This window comes from Blastomyces gilchristii (genome assembly GCF_000003855.2).
Source record: "Blastomyces gilchristii SLH14081 genomic scaffold supercont1.33, whole genome shotgun sequence".
In the NCBI taxonomy this organism is placed as follows: domain Eukaryota; kingdom Fungi; phylum Ascomycota; class Eurotiomycetes; order Onygenales; family Ajellomycetaceae; genus Blastomyces; species Blastomyces gilchristii.
Genome location: NW_003101650.1, coordinates 334,514 through 351,178, shown reverse-complemented (window position 1 = coordinate 351,178; position 16,665 = coordinate 334,514). Strand labels below are relative to the sequence as shown.

Below are 16,665 nucleotides of genomic sequence, written 5' to 3'. Positions count from 1 at the left end.
TATTTGCATTTATACAGATATATACTGATGAGTTATTAGATAATGTTAAGATAATAACTTATTATAACTGTGTTACTCTCACTATAAGAAATACACAGTTGATAATGAACATTATAAAGACTCTGAGAAGTAAGTATTTTAAAGATACTACAGTTCTGTAATCTTGATTTTTTTTTTTTATTTTTTTTTTCTTTCTCTTTTTTTTTTCATTCTGATTTTTTCTTGTTTTTGTTTTATTTTTTGTTTTTTTGTTTTTTTTTTACATTTTATATTTTTTTCATAATTAAAATTATATGAATTATGATCTGTGTTTAAAAAAGTAATAATATTTGATAACACTCTCTGTTGAATTTTCAACAAATGAGCACTATGTTATAATATTATATAAGTGAGAAGTGATTTTATAGTCTCATTTAGTGCTATTCTCAATAATGAGATCAGAATGAAAATGTGACTAAGAATTCAAACATATTCTTTATTCAGAACTAGATTTTTATTTGAAAAGTGAATCTGAGATCTTTAATATTTGAAATAACATGATTTGAAATCAATGTAATGAACACAAATCATGATCAGAAGTAATGCTTTTAGATAACATGATAACTGTAAAGTTTGATTCTGATCTCAGACACGGTCACACAGTCAGTCTATAATTAGATACATACAATAATAACTTCTCAGCTCAGAAACATAGAGTAATTCATTAAAGTGATTTATACACCTCTATATTTATTAGAAACCTGAGGTGCTTGAGTTATAAATTTAATATATTCTCTACAGGTTTCAAACTCACGTGCCTTGATTTTCCATGCTAAGGTGCTACTGAGTGACTGCATTAATTATTCAGTCACTAAGGCCTTATAAGTTTCTTAATTCTCAGATCTGAGTTCTTACACTCTGCTTATTATAAGAGTAGATTCTCAGTTTTTATTACTCAGTTTATTTACTCTATAAGCTTTAAAAATACTATAGTAATCTGAAATTCTAAGTTTATTAATACTTCTTATACTTATAAGATAATAGTACTATACTACAGTTTCTTTCTATAAGTATATATTTTTATTAAGCAAGTACCAGATTCAGATATCAGTTTTAAAACTCTTAAAAAAATAGTTACTGACTCTGTCTATAACTTTTTAAATTTCTATTTTAGTTTATTAAAATAGTTTATACAGAGATATTCTAGTTTAAAATAGATAAAGCAGAGACTCTTTTTCTTAATCTCTCTATTATATACTCTATTTATAAAAGCTTATAAAGCTCTCTCTCTTCACTTAATAGTTAGATATAAATCTCTCTATATTTTATTATCTTTTCACAGTAAATCTATTCTCTGTTATTTTAACTTTTATAAGATAGATTAATAATTTACTCTCTACAGATCTGTAACTCTTATAGTAATCTGTAAATAGTAAATAAAAGTTATCAGTTTCTTTAGAGTTAAGAACTTAGAGTTTTACTTAATAAGTTTATTCTATATACTTTTATTCAGTCTTTTTATAAATATTATTATTCAGATCTTGTTTCAGAGCTCTATTTTCACAGATTTTAATTTATATTATAATTTTATAAAGTACTGTAAGTAATCTTTATCAGATTTCTTATATCTTTTTCTAATATTAATAATTATAATTTAAATATTCTCTGTTTAACTTATAGAGTCTCTTAACTTATTCTTTAAATAGATTTTAAAAACTGATTAGTAAGATCTCTTACAATTATTCTCTAGATAATTCAGTTAATTCTTAACTTTAATATAGTAAAGATTTATTATTATATAGATAATAATCTCTTTATCTTTTATATTACACAGTCTAACTTATAAGTTAATTTCAAAGATAAACTTATAAAAGCTTTTATAGATTATAATTTAATAGATAGTTTTAAGTAATTACAGCTTAAGAAAGTTTCTTTTCAGTTTATAAGTATCTCTGAAGATTATATTTAGAGACTCAGTTTAACAGTGTTTATAGATAGTAAGTATTTCTTATAAAAAAATAACTTAATTCTGTAGAAAATGCTCAAGAATATTCTTCACTGAGATTGATTTATTTATAAGTTTAATAAGTTTCTCTATTATAGATATAAAGAATAATATTTTATAAGTAATTAATAAGTTCTCTGAGACTTCTTTTATAGAAGTTATTCATGATTTAGATAGCTGTTTCTGAGTGTTTACAGTACAGTTTATAGAGATTAAAGTATATAAGTTTCTAGTTCTTTCAGTTATAACAGATAATTTCTGACTGACAGAGCTTGAAATATAAGAATAAATACTTATAGATAATTATTCAGATATTTACAGCTTAATATAATATATACTATTAGCTACTAGAAGTATTTATAATAGAAAGATAAATATAGAGATTAAATATATAATAGTATTCAAGTTAAGTTATAAATAGTAATTATGAACTTCAGTCTATATAGTTGTATATAGTCAAGAGTCACTAACTCTATTAATTACATAAGAGATAGAAATAGTGGTAAAGAATGTTGGTGATTACTACACCTACCCTAGTCACGTGCCACCCCAACCTATTCATTTAGTGTAACTCGCGTAGTTAGATTACAACACAATACAACAACGTTATCCTTCAAGAAAGAATCTGTAAGAAGCGGAATTTCTTACATATAATTTCTTAAGCTGTTGAAGTTTTAAAAGAAAAAGAATATATTTATTTCATTTAATAACAAATTTTTATTTTGAAGTAAAAAATTCAGAATATGAATTGCCTATTATAAAATAACATTAAATAAATACATTAATACATGTTAACAATATATAGAACAGCAAAAGAACAAATAAAAGTATAAAAATTATCTCAAATTTAACTTAATTTTCAGAAAAGTGAAAAAAAATTACCTTCTACCTTATTACATAAACAAAAATATATATCTAAATTGCAAAAAAAATAAAATAAAAAATAAAAGAAGGGGTAATTATAACAAGACAGTAAGAAAAGAAGAAAAGAAAAAAAAACAGAGTAAAAAACTCATCTCTCTCACTTTACTTCTTTCTACTCTCTGTCCCCTTCTTAATCTTCTTCTCCCGTTTACTTTCGATTTCCTGATTGTATATCTCCCTAGCAGACTCACCAGCCTTGCGCTTCAGAGGCTTTGATGACTTGATGCTCACTGTTGGAATACTGCCGTTCTTGCTGACAGAGGTGCGCACCTGTTTTTCTGCGTCTTCCCAGGCAGCGGCTCCATTGGAGATTTCGTACCTAAACGACAAGAAAAGAGGGCTGGTTAGTTATATCAGGGTAAATTGATCTTGAAATGAATAAAGTAGGGGAAAAGTTAATATGAAAACTTACTGGTCCAGTGGTAACGCGTCGATAAGGGCTCTTTGCTTTTCCCTCAGCTCTTTGTTGACCTCCTGTCCACCCTCTCTTAGCTCCTCATCAAGGCCAACTTCTAAAGGCCGGAATCGATCATCAATGATTTCATCGTCATGTACTCCAGTGGCATCCTTAGGAGCAACGCCAATATCTGCAGGCGGCAGTGTCTCGGCTACAGCGCCTTCGACAAGAGTCCTAAAATGGGAAGAAACTTTCCGTATAATCTTTATGAACATAGCCATCAGCTGCGAAGCGGCTACTTTGATTTCCTTCTCGAGATCGTCAAAGGACTTTCGCTGCAGGCCAATAGCTAGCAGGATTGATTGTTGGACGCCGGAAAGCTTCACGCCGCCGCTCAGACGACCGGAGAAATAAAAGTCTGCGATCGTGGGAACCATGTCGAGGATAACGTGATAATCGAGTAGATTGTTTGCATAGCTGTCTAGACGCTTTAGGTCAAAGGGCGAAAATGCGGCGTCCAAATCTGCCTTCGTTAGAGTGGAAGGTTTGAAGGATGGGGCGGATTTTGAAACTGCATTGGCAGATTCGCCGATGCTGAGCGATAGAACGGATGGGAAGTCGCGGAATTGGTACGATAGCAGGGCATGAAAACGTTTGTGGAAGTCACGCGCGTAGGCTCCAAGCCAGCTTGTGTCGTTACTCCCCGTGGATAGGGTGCGGAGCATGACACAGGAGTGTTCGCCGGTTAGGTCATTGGGGGTTTGTCGGAGATACACTGGAGCGAAGCGGGAACGTTTCCAAAACTTGTGAAGCGGAGGGGTCAGACCATAACTAACACCAAGGTAGTCAAGAGCGTCGGGGCGCCGCTCGTTAAGTCTTGCAAAGAGGGGTGGCATGGAATGTATATCTCGGATACGAATATTATCATCCAGAAGGCTTGAATTTGCCAATTCTTCGTCTGTTACTCTAACCAATTCGTCGGATGGGTAATTATCTTCCTCTGATAGGTTTGCAAACTTTCCCTCGAAGAAATCAGTAAGGAGCTCGAGGGCACGCGAGCCGTATCCCATGCCCAGGTAATCTGGATTCGTAGCTATCCGCACGATTCTCGCCCCTGAAAGTCCCGCAAATTCCTCGTCTTGGAATTGTTGACTAACAAGCCAAGGTATTAAATCTCCTCCAGCTCGTTGTCCACGGCTGAGACCATGCAAAACGCTCTGCTTGCTTATCCGACCTTCTAAAGCCACTTGGATTACGCAGAGTGGTTCTGGAACTTTGTTGGGATAAGTAGGCGGGACCAGCACAAATAGTTGATGCGCGGGCGCGTCGCTCATGAGCTGAAGATCATTTGGCGAATTTTTATAGTGGCTAGCGACGTACAGGGCCATCATCTGCTGCAAAAGCTTTTCGGGGAGCGGGTGGAACGAGAACAGGACGTCACGGTTAACGTGAAGAAGTTCGCATTGAGATGGGTGAGGACATCCCTGAGTATTCGCTTTGGACTTGGGGAGGGTTGCATCAAGGCAGAGAAGTTTATTCATCCACTTTTCCACGAAATCTCCAGGCGCGTATCGAATCGGTTCTGAAAGAGTGATTTCTCGCAGTGACCGGCCGCCTGAGAAATTTTTCTCTCCATGCTTCACGGACTTTCCTGCCGCCCGGTCAACGATGTCGGTATCATCCCCACTCTTAGCTCCACCTCTCGATTGCTCTCGAAGCTGTTGGATTAATTTCAAAGATAGGGATCTGCCTGTGCCTTCATATCCGCTGATGGTGGACGCCATGAATACCAAATATGGGCCCATTAACTTTCGTACTAGCGGCAGCGGTATGGCAGCCGCCTCATCAATTACCAGAAGTTCTGCCTGTCCAAGCGCAAAGGCATCTTGGGGCTGGATGTACTGGATTGTTTGCCTGTGTTGGCGGTGGACGTTAACGCGCACAATGGCTTTATTGAAATCCGGGTTCGTTGATTGAAGAATTGTATAATCAACATGATCCAAGTAACCCAGCGCATCAAACCCCTTGAAGACAAATTCAAACAGAGTTTTCAAATTCTCCGGGCTTGGAGAGGTAATGAATATATTGCTATAGCCGTATGCGATGGCTGCAGCGATGGCAACACCAAGAGCAGCAGATTTTCCACGGCCACGGGCAGCAGTCAGGGTGACAGTATTTCGCAGGGTCTTTTCTGCGATGGCATCAACAAATGTGAGGAGAGCTTTCGCCTGGTCTACCGTCTTCGCCAAAGTGACTAAGGACCCTACAGGTTGTGTATCTGCCAGTTTATCCTTGATCTCCTTTAGTTCCTTTTTCGTTGGGTCGGTAGACTCGTCGCTTGGGTCAGCTGGAGGGAGCGGTTCCACGTATTTGCCGCCAGAAATTGGAAGGACATTAAGCTCATCATCTATTACCAAGCAAGATTTGCAGCTTCCAAGTGAAAGGATAAAACGTTCGTTAAACCGTGCCACAACATCGTCATGGGCTTCAGTTCGGTATCTGGAATGGACATCCATCGAGAGGGTGTACAGCTGTTTTAAGCTCTTCATTCCCTTCAACAACAGTATGACAAGTCCCCCACCTTCAACTGTTTCAATAGTCCGCGCCAATAAATTAGGCGTAAGTGCCTCAAAGTCCTGCAGCACACACATCCCATAGGTATTTCCCAAAATTTTGTCTGTCTCCTTGTAATAAACATAGCGAATTTGCTGTAGGGTTACGAACAGTTCGAAAGGGTCCTCTGTATTTGGGTCTCGTATCCCTCTCTTGATTTCTTTCTTGATCTTTGCCTCGCGCTTCTTTCGGTGGCTAGTGAATCCAAGCAGATCCTTCTTATATGCCCATAGAACCGACTTGTTTTGTTTAACGTCGACGCTCGACATTATATGGTGGAGGTGGACGATGACATCTTTGGCGCGGTCCCCAACGACCACGAAAAAGCTTCTCTTCTTCTCCTGTATTCCATTTCGAATCAAGGAGGTAATCCTGGAATCGATTGCTTTCCGTGGCATGGCTCCGACGGAACAAAACGTGAGGGCGCTGGCGCTGGCGCTTTGGAGGAGGGGAACGCAGGGCGGCCGAACTTGCTTGCTTGAAGTCACGCAAATTTCAATTCATTGGTGGGACAATCTGGCACCAGGAATCCACAACACACAAGCAAATAACCCAACGCTGTGTGAAGCTATTTTGTTAGTCAAAGACAGCTATTAGTTATTACATTACGCTGTAGTTCTCCCTTCCCCACATTGATATCGCATACCAAAAAAAAAAAAAATAAATAAAAATAAAAATAAAAATAAAAATTGGCGGCCGGGTAAAATTACTCCTTTTATAAACTTCCCAAGAAGGGAAGGTTATGCCGAGGGTCACGGGTCTTACCCAAAAAGGAAGTGAGCAACAGAAAATAAGCAATCGAGATCAGCCAATTAGAGCATTGCAATAACAACCTTAAATATATCCATAGAGTTAACTTATGGATTTTATCCAAACCGATCAGCCCTAACTTTTGATCAACAAGGATGAATCAATAAATCAATATTACGCTGTAGATGAGGACGAACATGAAAAGGTTCTCAAGAAATAGTAAATTTCTTCTAGTTGAATAATTGGGCTTCTCCAGGCTTCTTGTCCGTGTTGAGCGCCAAAAGAGTCGCATGGGTAGCATTCTCGTATAACTAGACATTAACTATATAGGGGGTCCTGGGTGCAATATTTAATGAATAACTAGCTAGTTACCCCTCGCAGTGGGCAGTTCGTAAGCCAGTTCGTTCTCTGATAGTGAGCTACAAATCACCAAGGCGGAGGTTCTACCGAGTTCAATTCGTAATAATATGAATAGCATCGCGAGTTCTCGATATTTCAAGGCTATCTACTCTGTAAATACAGACCAGCAACTCAAAAACCTCCATGTCCGCCCGTGGTCGGGCTCTATACTATACTCTATACGCCGCTAACACGAGACTAGTTGTGCTGGATCTTGCCTGGCTGATCAATTCTCATTGCGTGAGCTGAGACACTCGTTTTGAGATTTTTCAGCGATAGTTATTTAGGGTATTATAGTTATTATTAATATAACTCGAAACCTTCTGGATTTAAACTCCCGTCACCGTCCATCTCCCCATCTCCCCGGAGTTTTGGCTTTGCGAATTGTCTATGGTTCGGACACTATCCTTCTGAATATCCAGCCAGAGTTCTGAGCTTTCCATAAATACGAATCGAGATCCTCTCAGCTTACCTACCTCCCACCAAAACTCCAAATCACCCCCAAATACCTTATTTATGGCGATTCGCATCAGCCGAGCCTGCGTGGGATAACTGGATCGCCATATTACAGCGGACATGCTCTAGGGGTTTGATTGGCCCCCCGTTTCCAGGATTTGTCGCCTTTGCTATAACTGTGGAGTTGTTTCTTGGACTAGGAGAACTGCGAGCACCGAGGGGGGGGGAAGTTCCGTCAAGTTCATTGAGATATACTAGGTTTTACTAGAGTCAAACGTGTGGTATTTCTTATTGCACGTTTTGCGCTCCATCGCGGATCAGGCCTAGGAATGGACACTATCTCCCGTGGGACGATCAAGTACACTGCATCAACGTACGGCCCCTGGTTCCTAGAGAGAGAGGATAGGGGGGCAAAATGAAATGCGCACAATTCTAACGTCGCTATAGTGTATTTATCATCAGCGTCTCATTATTGAAGCTCTCCGCAGAGTCCTCCCTCGTTTTTGGTATGTTCTCTTCTACTACTATTTCGATCGCAGTGGGATCCCCAATAGTTGACAGATGCTAAAAAGTAAGGGGATGACGAACATTAGACCGGCCTGCGCATACTGCTGCAATTACCTCCGCATTATCCGGCCTCTTCCTCCTGGTATTCGGCCTTTTTGTCACTTCTCCTTCGCGACACCCCGACGCCGACGAGCACGATGATTCGATCCCGCTTTCAGACTCTCTCCCACATTCCCCATCCGATACCTCCAAGGCTATAGAGAAGCTGCGCAAACTCACAAGCGCACAAACACGGAAAGCATCGCGTATAACCTGGCTGGCTATATGTGCGTTGGCTTTGCGCATTGAAGTGTCACGTCACATCGTGCATAATGCGGAATGTTTGAAACCGGCCTCTTTTGTAAGCTACAATGCCAATTTTCATTTTGAACATAACCTATATATATCTATTTTTTTCCCAAAGGCTGACAATAATGTCTTCGCTGGTTGTAGGCCTTGACTCCTCTTCTCCTTTCGATATACGGATATTGGGCCAATAGACGAGCCAATCGCATTAATAACACCCAAGGCTTTGACGACAATGCGAAACGATCACTGGCGTCTACCTTTCCGATTCTATTATTAATCACCTCCGCTTTCCTCACTTCCTCCATGAGCAATGGCTGGAAATCTACTTATATCTGCCCCTTGACCGGTGCCTCTGCGTTGTTTACGGCTTTATTGCAAATTCTTGGTTTAGTGTTGGATACCGTTATACTCATTGCATTCTCGGAACTCGGCCGCCAGCGCACTCGTCGCAGTGATGGACGGAGGGTACAAACTACTGTGCTCTGGGGCTTCGTGCTGATTGTAAGTAAGCACCTTTAGGGGGATGTAGTGTACAAGATGTCATCTGATCTAACTTCTACTTCGATGGGTCAGGGTGTATCAGTAATATGGCTACTTGCTGCATTTCCGATATATTTGATCCTGCCTAAACAAAGGGAGTGGTTACTCCAGTTCTCCCTCCCGTACATTGGCAGCGTTATGAAGCTGAGCCTCCTTTTTACATGCGCCTGTGTCTCAGCTTCATATATTGTGAGTTCTGTTTCGAAAACATTTCTCTGGACGCCTTCATTGCTAACTTGACTCCAAAGGTAACGCAAATTAGAATTCTGGGAATATCTTTCCTTTTCTCATTCACATTTGTTTGTATATCGCAATTATCCCATCTGTGGACCGCATTCCAAGCTTTTCCTGTTATCCCAGTGTTTACTGCTGGCTTTTCCATCATTTTGCTGCATGTTTCGGGATATTGGTACTGGCGTTCCAGTACAGCCACCGACCAGGATAGAAAAAAACAATGGCAGCCCCGAAGCTGGATACGATTGGTATTTTTGGCTTTGATTGGTTTATCCTTCGTGCTACTCGTAACAGCGAAGAACGAAACCCCGCGCCATCCGATTGACACTCTTATATCTCGAGCTAAAACAAATTTTGGCCAATGGGTGGCCAGCGCGAAATCGAGCCAAAACCTTCAAGAAGCTGTAGCTGAATATCAGCGACGTTACAAACAGCATCCGCCACCGTACGCAACTTCACCTAGTTTTCTATTATGTATCTCGAATTCTTTACTAACCTAGATTATAGTGGTTTCGATCTATGGTATAAGTATGCGACTGAGAGGTCTTCCGCAGTGATTGATGATTATGACCAAATCTACGAAGACCTTCTCCCTTTCCGCGCATTAAGCCCTCGAACGCTACGTGAGTTGACTAATGCCATGGCATCCCACCCTTCGAACGATATGGCTACTGTGAGCGTTCGTGGTGGAACTACCCAAATACAAGAAAGCATTGTACCAACACACAGATGGATGGTTGAAGGGGTAGCGAAAATGATCAACCCTTTCTCACAATTCCTGCCCGACATGGACCTAGCTTTCAATTTGAATGATGAATGCCGAGTCGCTGTTCCTTGGGAGAAAATCAACGCTCTCCACGGTTCTGCCAAAAGCCACATCCGCCAGGGCACTGATAAACTGATTGGGTCCTGGTCCGAGAATCGCGCCTCAACTTGGGAACTCAGCGAATCTGCAAAGAAGGGAGCAGATCAGCTTTTTACAGACGCTTCCTTTCAACAAGTATATGATCTCGTTGGGCGCTCTGTATGTCCCCCTTCATCGATGGCGAAAACGTCATTCGTTTGGGACAAACGAAACGTTTGTTTGAACTGTGCCAGGCCACATTCCCTCGAACAGTTCTTAAGCGACTGGACGCTGGCCTCTGATATTTGCCACCAACCTGATCTGGCCTATCTGAGCGGATTTTACCTCTCCCCTTCCGCTTTTAGAGTATCCCAATCACTCTTACCAGTTTTCAGCCAGAGCAAAGTATCCGGTTTTAACGACATCCTCTATCCGAGCTCGTGGAACTATATAGACAAAGTCATATATAGACCCACAGACGAACATCCAGATGCGCCTTACTCCGAAAAGCAGTCCACCCTTTTCTGGCGCGGTACCACATCCGAAGGATATAGCTCTTCCGGCCAATGGAAGGGCATGACCCGCCAACGCATTGTCCATCTCGCCAACAACCACACCTCAAACTCCGTCTCAATCCTCCTCCCTTCCCCTTCCTCTTCCACATCAAAAAGAAACCCAACCTCCTACACATATACCAACATGCCCGCCTCCGAGATCCCCGAAGCCCTCGACCTACAAACCTCCATCTACCTCGCAGGCCAAATAACCCGTTGCAGTTTATCAGATTGCGTTTCCCAAAAGAAAGAATTCAGCCTGGGCCCTTCAACCGATTTCCAAGAACATTGGAAATACCGGTTCCTAATGGATGCCGACGGGGCTGGGTTTAGCGGTCGTTTCCTCCCGTTTCTGCAGAGTAGGAGTCTCCCGTTCCGCACGGGCCTGTTTCGCCAGTGGCTGGATAGCCGGCTTACCGCGTGGCACCATTTCGTCCCTATCGATATTAGACTGCACGGCCTGTGGAGCACCCTGGCATACTTCTCTGGCGCGAGGGAGGCTGTGCTGCCGGACTCTAATGCTGCTGGGCCTATTCCGGATGCCAATAAGGATAATAAGAGAAATGGTGATGGTGATGGTAATGGGAATAAAGCTGGCGGCGAGACAAAGCAAAAACCACCACCCAGCCGGACGATGTGGGCGAGGAGGAATAGTGAGAACAACAATGCTAAAAAGGACCACAAGAACAAGAACAACAACGATAATAATAATAAGCAGAAGATATTGATGGAACCACACACGCGCGAAGGAGAGTTTATAGCCGAAGAGGGCCGGAAGTGGGCAGAGAAGGCGCTTCGGAAGGAAGATATGGAAATCTACATGTTCCGGCTGCTGCTGGAATGGGGCCGGTTGACAGATGATAAGAGGGACCAGCTGGGTTTCCAGGTAGGATAAGGGTGATGATAATACTGTGCAATACAGCAGTCGCTACTTTTTATATAGACCGACTTCTATCTTTTTGTCCATTTTCTTCTTATTTACTTTTTTTTTCGGTTGTTGCGGTAAACCAGGCTTCCGTTAGCATGCGCGGGAAAGAGTCGAGGTGTGTATAGGGCGCGCGGGCGCAAAAACCTGGATTGGATCTTGCTTTACTTTAATTTTTTATATACCTCAAGATTATTGCAATGTACATGTACAAACATTTAACGAGTTATTTCATGTGCTTGTTTCACCTTGACAATATTAAGATTGGTGATTATAATTTATGAAGAGCGCAGTAATAGTAATAGCACATACAGACAACAAAGCTAATGTGAGGCTCAAAATGTAGGGATCGGCGTTCCCGATTATCAAAACGGGTGAGAGAAATTGAAGGGTCCAAATCAGAATACTTAGAACGTAGGTCTATGATTAGGATAGACAAAGGGAGATGAGATGTGTGACTGAATGTCAAATTTCTATGGGCTGTCTGTTCTGTATATATATATGTATATATATCCGTAGCCACCTTCGTAAACAAAAACTACTAGCAAAGAATCGCAGGGTATTTAACAGATTCAAGCCCATAAACTTCTCATCTAAAATTATATAAGGTAATAATAATAAAAGAGGGCCTTTTTGGCTGTGCTTATCCTGCGTGCGTTGTATTCAGTTTCGGATTTTCCCCCAATAATAAAAATTGATCGGGCCATCCAAAGTGGTGTTTCCACTTCGTCCGTTCCCATTTCACCCAAATAAGCATTTTCACCCAAGCAAAGCCGGCAAAGAAAAATAGGAAGAATATAATTAGATTAACAGAAGTAGAAACATTATCAAACACATCATCAACACTCCCTAAAAAAGAAAGGAGACCAAAGCGAGGCCTGGCCCCTGATTGCTCGTCCAAGAGAGCACGAACAATGAAGGAAAAACGAATATCACACCCAAGTAAAAATTCCAACAGAGCTATTACAAAAGGGAGTCAAGAGGCGCATTCTATTTTACCTATCAATGATGAGCTGCAGCAGCGTGCTCGTTGATATGCTGTCGTCGCTTCAGTACTTGTCATTTGTGGGGTATCCCGCTGGTTCTGTGGGATAAGCAGCTGGCTCTGTCTCATCCTCAGCTGACTCTGTCGGGATAGCTTCCTTGTAACTCTCAGGAGCAGTCACTACGATCGCGATTGTCGTTTTGGTCGTATAGGTTATGCAGCTCTGCGTTGGTGGTGGCGTGCAGGATGAGACGTCAGTCGGGTCAACGGAAGCGGTCCCAGTAGGATATTCGCTAGGTGCGGATGCCGATGGCAAAGATTCTGAGTAAGTAGCACTGGGAACAGTGGGTTCGTCAGACGATGGAACAGGATAATCGGTAGGCACAGGCGAAGATTCTGAGTAGGTAGCACTGGGGACAGTGGGTTCTTCAGACGATGGAACAGGATAATCGGTAGGTACAGGAGAGTCAGTAGACGCAAACGAAGACTTGGGGTAGGAAGAGCTGGATGCGGTAGGCTCAGCGGTCGATGGTTGAGGATATTCGCTAGGCGTGGACGCGGATTGCGAAGGTTCCGGGGCAGTAGAGCTGGAGACAGAAGGCTCATATGTCGATGACGTGGTCATAGTCGTAGTCGGGGCCTCAGTTGACGACGAAGACGTCGATGATGTTGAGGATGTAGTGGTGCTAGTTGACGTATCGCCTTGCTTGTTCTGGAAAACTTTCATGTAGTTGATGGACCAGAAGGCTTCACTGAATGCCCAAGGGTTGTTCTTGACATAGTCTTCGCAAGTCCTGCCTCCCGCAGCGCACCCGTTCTCGTTCCAGGTAGCCTTGGCCCAGTCACCACAGAAGGCGGTATTGAAGATCTGCAGGCATGAAAAAGAATTTGGTTAGTTCAGAACTACATGAAGACCCCAATTTGAATGGATGGCAGTTGGGAGGTTGGGGGGGTTATTTACAATTCGCTGTTCCTGGAAGAATTTGTCAAATTCACAACCCGTGAAGTGTGCAATTGGTCTGGGCCAGGTCGACGGATCTGGGTTCTCGTCATTGATATTGGAGGGAATTTGGTAGCGCGGGAAGAACCAGACACTGATGGAATCGCTAGTCCATTCAGTCGCATATACACCTCCGCCAATACTGTTGAATGCAGTTCCGTAGCTAGTTGCGCTAGGGGCCCTGAACAAGCATCCTTGGTTGCTTGGTTGATTTGGAGAGTATACATCACAGTCCTTGGTGACGAGTATCCCACTATATTTATTATTGTCTTCCACTTTGCAGCCTGCTGTGGTGTGCAATGCAACCACGTTCTTGTTTTGTTTGTTGACACCCTCGATGATATCGAATTCGCCATCATCAGGCCATGTGGCCCCCGTTGCCCAGCTATATGGTGGTCAGAGTACTGGGGACTAGAAAAAAATCGCGAGGGGGATGGACATCGACGCGTTGGGATGGACTAGGACTTACAACGCGGGCCAGGTTCCACAGATATTACCGGGCATGTGAGAGATATCAGCCACAATCAGGCCGTGTTTGTATGATTTCTTCGTCTCCAGCCGAACACTCTCACGGCCACGACCCCTTGCAACATTCTGATGGTCAACTCCGAGATAGACAAAATCGTTATTATTTGAAGCAAGCCCGTCCCTCAGTGCTTTGGATTTATCAACGTAAGTAACATATGCATTACTTGGGTCCGGTCCCTGTTGATAGTTAGTTGGGAACACCAGAGGTCGCACCCCATTCATTGCGCGAGGAGTGAATAGGGTCTTACGTCAAAGAAAGCGAAGTCGTCAAAGAAGTTCGAGGGTTGATAATCATCTTGGAGTACGTAGGCGCCAGTACTCAGCTTGGCCAGAGCGGCAAGCAACGCGAGCTTGGTAGCCCTCATTTTGTTGTTGTGGTTGATGTTGCTCAAGGAATGATGTCGACTCTAGTCTTCACGTGGAACGTTTTATAACTTCGAAATGGTGAAGAGATGCAAACCTCTTCACAGGAAAAGAGCGTAATTATGCAAAACACAATAGTCAAGGAATGGAATAGTTGCAATACCTGCAACATAAAAAGGATGCGCAGAAGGAATGTGTTTGACTGACTGAAAAGAAGAAACCAGCAACAAAAGGGAACAGAAAAAGATTAACTTGCGAGAAGTTTCCAGGGGTCATCATCATCTTGTTATAAAATCAGCTTTGGCCCTGACCCTGACAACAAACAGCCCAGTGTTCCTGAATTAGTTCATGTAGCGGCGCCAGTGGAGGTCAATGTAGCGGTACAGTCCAGTAGTTGGGTGAATCCAACTACCTAGCGTGGGACGTAAGACATCCAGAGCCATACGCTGCGTGGCTATCAAGAGCCACAGCCTCCACGTCTTGGGAGTGAGCGCCCGTACGAGATGTGGTCGACAAGGAGCCATTACGAGCCATTATCCAGTCGTAGTCAGGAAAATTTTGCCTCGGCGGGGCTGGATGTTACAATTCCCCAAGCATCAGGAGAACCCCTCATCACGCCCTGTTGAATACGCAACTGGATATCTGGAACAAAGATCAACAACCAAAGGGCCACGCTCTGTTTGGAAACATGTTGCTGCTTCTTGAAACTGCAGCCCACTTTTCCACCTTGCGGATGTTTTTGTAAGTGGTTAAAAAAGTGAGCACGGAAGCGCCGGTCGAAACGAGTCCGACTTGGCGGCGTTGCGTCGGTCTGGAATAAATCAGGAACTCCAATCAGCGAGGGTTGGTAACTTCCGAAGCGAAACGGCGCCAGGCTAACGAGGATCCTTGGACGCCAGTTGTCAAGCAGAAACGAGCGCCCGAAGATATCACGATTCAACGACCGAACCACAGCACCAGGATTCATCCACCACCACCAAAGAGGCTACAGTTCAATTGCTGCCTTTTCACCCGTCATCATGCTCTCCGTCGCTACTCTCTCTAATACCGATTGATTCCTGATCGAGAAAGATGAGGACGAAATAAAGTTGAGGCTCCTCCGCAGTTTGCGTTTAAGGTTTGCTTAGTCACCCCCTGATTCGCACCACCTGCACACCTGCACCTGCACTGCACAGTGCACAACATCCGGAGATTTTGTTCCGAGGCTGACTATCGGGCTCTGGGCACGAGTTTGGCAGGGCCTAGACTGCGACAGAAGTTGGCTGCAAGTAAGCCTGGACCGCTATGCGTAAACCATCCTCGTTCTCCTTTGTCCCCCTTTTTCGGGAAGAATCGCGACTAAGAACGACTTGCACCGGGCAAAAGATCCTGAAGGAGGTGTTACACCTTACACAGCTACTAAAACTATTCGTCCTACATGGGGAAACGTGACATTAATATACGCGCCTCCACAGTGAAGCCCTTGTTCCGGTACCAGGCGGAAACAAACAACATGGCCGTCAGCAAGAAGAAAGACTCCTTAGGACTTTAGAACGCTTGGCCCAACAATGGCAAATTTGCGAAGCAGTTAGCGACTTTTAGCTTTACCAACTGACAAACAACTTAACTGGCACTCGGTGCTAATAAAAAAATCTCTAGTTTTCAGCCGCATCGAAGGGTCGCGCTGGGAGCAAAATGGAGGAAATGCGCCACAGGATCTTTCCCGCCTCGCCGATTGGATGGGAAATGGAAATTTATCCGTGCTTAGCCTAACTTCCACAACTCACCCACCCTCCCGCATGCGAGAGGACAGGGGGTGCAGATACCTAGCCCAGAAAGGAAGTCAACTCAAGGGAGCGTTGCTCAGCCATTGTTTTCAAATCACGAAGGTAGTTGAAGCATAATGTATTTTAGAATTAATATGGTTAGAACCCCGGCAAGTGGTATGCAAGTCGACGATCACTTCGACGAGAACATGAATGGTATGAAGAAAACGTATACACTATACACGTGACACTCGTATATGCTCCGTATATGTAGCTAAGGCATGACGAACCAGAATGTCATTCCATATAAAATCATGAAATCCTTTCTAGTAAACAGGCGTAATTCACGACAAGATTAAACAGGGACGAAACAAGAGAAAGGAATGGAAAAGCACAAGATGCAATTGTGGGATATATGGGCAAAGCTAGGAGAACAGGTGGGGTTGGGTCGAGGTGAACAGAGTCGAGGTGAACAGAGAGGAGGTGAACAGAGAGGAGGTGAACAGAGAGGAGGTGAACAGAGAGGAGGTGAACAGAGAGGAGTGGCTGGAGCCAAACTGGAGCGATAT

At 43.0% G+C, this 16,665-nt stretch overlaps 3 protein-coding genes across 3 annotated transcripts; 1 reads left to right on the top strand and 2 right to left on the bottom strand.

The window, feature by feature from the left end:
* Positions 1 to 2,725: 2,725 nt before the first annotated feature.
* BDBG_09046 (tRNA(Met) cytidine acetyltransferase) lies at positions 2,726 to 6,560 on the bottom strand. The gene is made up of 2 exons (XM_002620589.2): positions 3,321 to 6,560; positions 2,726 to 3,227 (listed from the first exon to the last, which is right to left on the bottom strand). The coding sequence occupies exons 1-2, from the start codon at positions 6,314 to 6,316 to the stop codon at positions 3,011 to 3,013; spliced, it is 3,213 nt and encodes a 1,070-aa protein (XP_002620635.1). The 5' UTR covers positions 6,317 to 6,560; the 3' UTR covers positions 2,726 to 3,010.
* A 683-nt stretch (positions 6,561 to 7,243) lies between these two features.
* BDBG_09045 (capsular associated protein) lies at positions 7,244 to 11,877 on the top strand. The gene is made up of 7 exons (XM_031723844.1): positions 7,244 to 7,896; positions 7,971 to 8,029; positions 8,117 to 8,430; positions 8,523 to 8,879; positions 8,952 to 9,107; positions 9,167 to 9,597; positions 9,660 to 11,877. The coding sequence occupies exons 1-7, from the start codon at positions 7,853 to 7,855 to the stop codon at positions 11,443 to 11,445; spliced, it is 3,147 nt and encodes a 1,048-aa protein (XP_031581184.1). The 5' UTR covers positions 7,244 to 7,852; the 3' UTR covers positions 11,446 to 11,877.
* On the bottom strand, positions 11,697 to 15,615 carry BDBG_09044 (endo-1,3(4)-beta-glucanase). Its single transcript, XM_002620587.2, has 4 exons — positions 14,237 to 15,615; positions 13,930 to 14,165; positions 13,422 to 13,845; positions 11,697 to 13,328 (listed from the first exon to the last, which is right to left on the bottom strand). The coding sequence occupies exons 1-4, from the start codon at positions 14,351 to 14,353 to the stop codon at positions 12,525 to 12,527; spliced, it is 1,581 nt and encodes a 526-aa protein (XP_002620633.1). The 5' UTR covers positions 14,354 to 15,615; the 3' UTR covers positions 11,697 to 12,524.
* Between the last annotated feature and the right edge of the window lie 1,050 nt (positions 15,616 to 16,665).